Raw genomic sequence first — 4,406 nt, forward strand, 5'->3', positions numbered from 1 at the left:
TTGTGCCAAAATTAAAAAAGAAAAAACTGCCACTTGTGGCAGGCAATAAAAAGCCAGCCGTAATGGCGACGTCGACCGCATGGTCGACGACGTCAGAGGCTGAAGACTCTGAAATTGGTGGTACATCCAAGAAACCGAGAATTTTAAAAAATTAAAAAATTACAAATTTCTATGAGCTCGCCAGCGCGGGGGGGCTCGTAAAAATTGGCGGGAATCTTGGCGCTAAAACGTCAGAAAATCCCAGCAATAAAATGTCGGAAAATTCCAGTAGCAAAATGGAAGATTCCAGTAGCATGGAATGTGAGAACAGGCATGAAGGTGAAAAGGGCATAGAAGCCCCGTTACAAGAGACTGAAAAATGTGTAAAAGAGAATAATGAAAGTGTGATTAGAACAGTACTGTACCCAGCAAATTTCAATGGGGAAATTTTTGTACTAGTTGACTCCTCTGAATGTCCCATCCTGAAAAATTACAGGGTTACCACTGGCTTGACTCTTTTCAGCCAAATTAAGGATTTAAGGCACATTGACATTGACTACATTTTTTCATTAGGTAGGTCCCTTTACAAAATTACGTTCAAAAATACGTATGCTGCAAACAATTTTGTATTAGATGACAAACTCTGCAAAAGAGGTCTGAAACCATTTATTCCCAACACTGCATTGGAAATGTATGGAGTCATAAGAGGAGTGCCCCTATGCTTCAGTGAGACTGACTTCATAAAAGAAGCCAAGTCCAGCATACCAATTAGATCAGCCAAACGGTTTATGCGCAAAGATCCCACAACAAATGAATTAACCCCGACCACTACCCTGAAGGTAGGATTTTATGGTAACGAAATACCTAAAACTGTTGTTTATGAATATACCAAATTAAATGTTGATTTCTATATACCTCCTTTGAGACAATGTAAAAAATGTGGACGTTTAGGGCACACTATGATGTCCTGCAAGTCGAAAGCTAGGTGCCTTAAATGCGGTAATAGTGAGTGTTCGTCTGAGTGTAATATCAATAAATGTATTCTTTGTGGTAATGAAGGACATACGTCCATAGACAAACTAAGCTGCCCTTATTGGGAAAAAGAAATGACGGTAAATCGGATCAAGACGGTGAAGAAAATGTCCAGAAAGGAGGTTCTCAACACGTATTATCCCAATAACAACAATAGGTTCAGTATTTTTGAGCAGGATGATGAATCGTTTCCACCAGTATGTGATAGCATTGATGAGACTGTTGACAAAAATGTCAATATTAATCGCAACTTAGCCAAAAGAAGCTATAGGGATGTTGTTAAAAAACGAAATTTTTATCAAGAACCCAGTCCTGTTAGATATGTTAAAAAGACTAAAAATAATGCAATTAGCAATCCGGCCATAAACTCCCCGTCATATCAAAAGGGAATTGTTACGCGAATGGAGAGGCTAATGTCTCAACTTTTAAAAATTACTCAAAGAATCTCCATAGAGTTCAGTGATAACAAAACATTCAAGGAAATACAGATTTTAAAAACCCAATTTGATCAAATTATGAACAAAAAAGACGAGAGAGAAATCATTGATTATAGCCACTCCATATTTGAACATGAAAATACTCCAATATAATATCCAATCCCTCAAAGCCAACATTGATGCCTTAGAATTTTACATTAACAAACTTGAATTTGATATACTATGTCTAAATGAAATTTTTCTTGCGACCAATGCTTCTCACAGAAAACTTATAGGTTACAACACTATTAAAAAGTACCGCGACGATGGTTATGGGGGAGTTGCAATCTCCCTTAAACGCAATGTCAAATATAAAAAGATTAACTACAACTCTGATTTTGATGTACTTATTGTCCAAACAATTAACCTAAATCCAAATGTTCTGATATGCACTGCCTATTTTCCACCCAGCTTAAGCATACGTGATTTCAATAATGAAATCTTACGAGTGCTTGACTTTCTTGAACGTTTTGAAAATGTCTTTTTTCTAGGGGATTTTAATGCGAGATCGACGTCCTGGGGTGACTCCTTGGACTCAAATATTTTGCAATCCAATTTTCACTGCTTGAACAATGGCAGCTTCACATATCAAAGAGACTTCCGAACAAACAATGGCTCGGTGTTAGATTTATCTTTCACCAACAGCAACATTCAACAGGAAGTCACCATTTGCCCATAACCATCGAGGCCTGTGGGGTCACAAATAATTCTAGTTACTTCATAGCCAACAAAAAGCTTTTCAATTCCCTTAAATTTCTTGAATGTGATTCAAATATTGGCGATCTTGAAAGTAAAATCAAAGATGAAATAAGTAATGCCACATATGCTACTAGTAAAGACAGGGTTCCTAAAGCGTGGTGGAATGAAGATTTAGCCAGAATGTTCAGACTGTTAACTGCTGCCACCAAGAAAGCGAGAAATTTTCCTAGTCCAAGCAACTTTGAACACCTTTTGACACTACAAAAGGAGTGGAAAAAGGCAATCAAAAAGGCCAAAAAAGCCAATTTCACCAGTAAGATTGAGGAAATAAATGTTGAGAAGGGGAGGAATGTATGGCGTTTTGTTAAAGCCTTAAGAGGAGATTTCAGTTCAAATAGTAACAATCAGTGGAATCATGACAATGACGCTGACTTTTTAAATATGCTTAATAGCCAGGTCCCAGCACAAGAAACAAGGTTTGACGCAAACAAAGAGATAGTATCAGACCCCAACCTAGCATTTTCCTTTGAAGAGATACAAACTAGCCTGAACAAAAAGAAAAAAAATTCAGCTGCTGGGGTTGATAAAATCACTTACAATATGCTCAAAACTCTTCCGGAACAAACCCTGAATTCCTTAAAAACTGCTTTAAATGACCTATTCCTATCTAACCAAATCCCTTACCACTGGCGTACCATCAAAATAGTTCCAATCCCTAAGAGGGACAGGAACCTCAATGATTTCAACAATTTTAGACCTATTGCTTTAATCTCGGTGTTCCTCAAACTCATTAACTCTTGCATCAAAGAAAGATTGGACTCTTTTGTGGAGGACCACAAGATCCTACCCACCAACTCTTTTGCGTACAGAAAAACAAAATCGTCTGCTGTATGCGTAAATCACATCTTACACTACATAAATCTGCAAAAAGCCAACAAAAAATAAGTAATCTTTTGTTCAACAGACATCTCAAATGCGTATAACTGCGTGGACATTAAAATTCTCAGGGAGCTTTTATCTGATCTGAATGTTGAAAGCCTGTACACGGAATGGATCACTAACTTCCTCGCCCACAGAGTCCTAAACATTGGAAACAACACAATTGATATTTATAATGGGTTACCACAAGGCAGCTGCTTGTCACCGCTTCTCTTCAACATCTACACCTCCAAACTACATGAGATAAATGACGGTCACATGCAAATATTTCAATTTGCTGACGACTTCTTCCTCGTAGCATCAGGCTCCAACCTCTCAGAAGTCCAACTGAATTTACAGCTTAAACTCAATTCTTTTATCAATAAATGTAAGCAATTAAATCTTTCTTTTAATCCTGTTAATACCAAGCTTATGCATGTTAACAGAGGACCGATGAAAACCATTAACATCTCCATTAATGGATCCAGACTTGACCAAGTTAACAGTATGAAAATACTTGGAAGAATCATTAACAGCTCCCTCACAATTAAGAACCACCACTCCATGATAGTTGAGTCAGCCACTAACAACATCAAATTATTTAAATATCTAACCAACATTAAATCAGGTCTATACCCCCAAAAGGCTTTAAACATCTACAAGTCTCTTGTAAGGTCCAAAATAGAGTACTGCAGCACCACGGCATCCAACTGTGCTAAAACATCTGTTAAGAAAATATGCACCTTACAAAACAAATTCTTGAGAAGATGTCTTGGGCTAACCCCATCGACTCCAATTCCAGTTATGTACGCTCTGGCCAATGAACTTCCACCTAAAGAACGCGCTGTATGGCTTACTGCTAAAGAATTAATCAAAATCCTTGCCTTTGAAGATCCCATCTCAAACTCTATAACCTCAAATCCGCATCTTAACTCCAGCTACTCTAATGTATACAGTAAATTCTCCAACTTTCTGGACCGTCTTGATCCGGTTTGCCGTCACACTTCAGTCTCTAGTATTCAAATCCTTGATAAAAACATACCACACAAAAAAGCATCAATGTCTAGTGAAAGTCTCAAATCCTATCATTATAGCATGCTTAAAAACTTCAAAAGCAATAACTTCTGCATAATGTACACGGATGCGTCTATAACCGAAGAAAGTACCGGTTTTGGAGTATATAACTACTCCAAAAACACTGAACACCTCTACTGCTTTGATTTCAGGGCGTCATCCACTTTTGGTGAACTCTATGCTATTGACGAGGCAATTACTATTGCCATAAATGACAATCAAGAAAAA

General features: G+C 37.6%; 1 protein-coding gene across 1 annotated transcript; it reads left to right on the forward strand.

Annotated features, from left to right (window-relative positions):
• Positions 1 to 251: 251 nt before the first annotated feature.
• Positions 252 to 1,601, forward strand: LOC118756774. The gene has a single exon (XM_036491518.1). The coding sequence runs from the start codon at positions 252 to 254 to the stop codon at positions 1,599 to 1,601; it is 1,350 nt and encodes a 449-aa protein (XP_036347411.1).
• Positions 1,602 to 4,406: the final 2,805 nt, after the last annotated feature.

This window comes from Rhagoletis pomonella, unplaced genomic scaffold (assembly GCF_013731165.1).
Source record: "Rhagoletis pomonella isolate Grant_MI unplaced genomic scaffold, Rhpom_1.0 Rhpom_scaffold_12113, whole genome shotgun sequence".
Classification (NCBI taxonomy): domain Eukaryota; kingdom Metazoa; phylum Arthropoda; class Insecta; order Diptera; family Tephritidae; genus Rhagoletis; species Rhagoletis pomonella.

Excerpts from the sequence above, each read along its gene's own strand:
- LOC118756774 (XM_036491518.1), top strand. The coding sequence starts at position 252 with ATGTCGGAAAATTCCAGTAGCAAAATGGAAGATTCCAGTAGCATGGAA.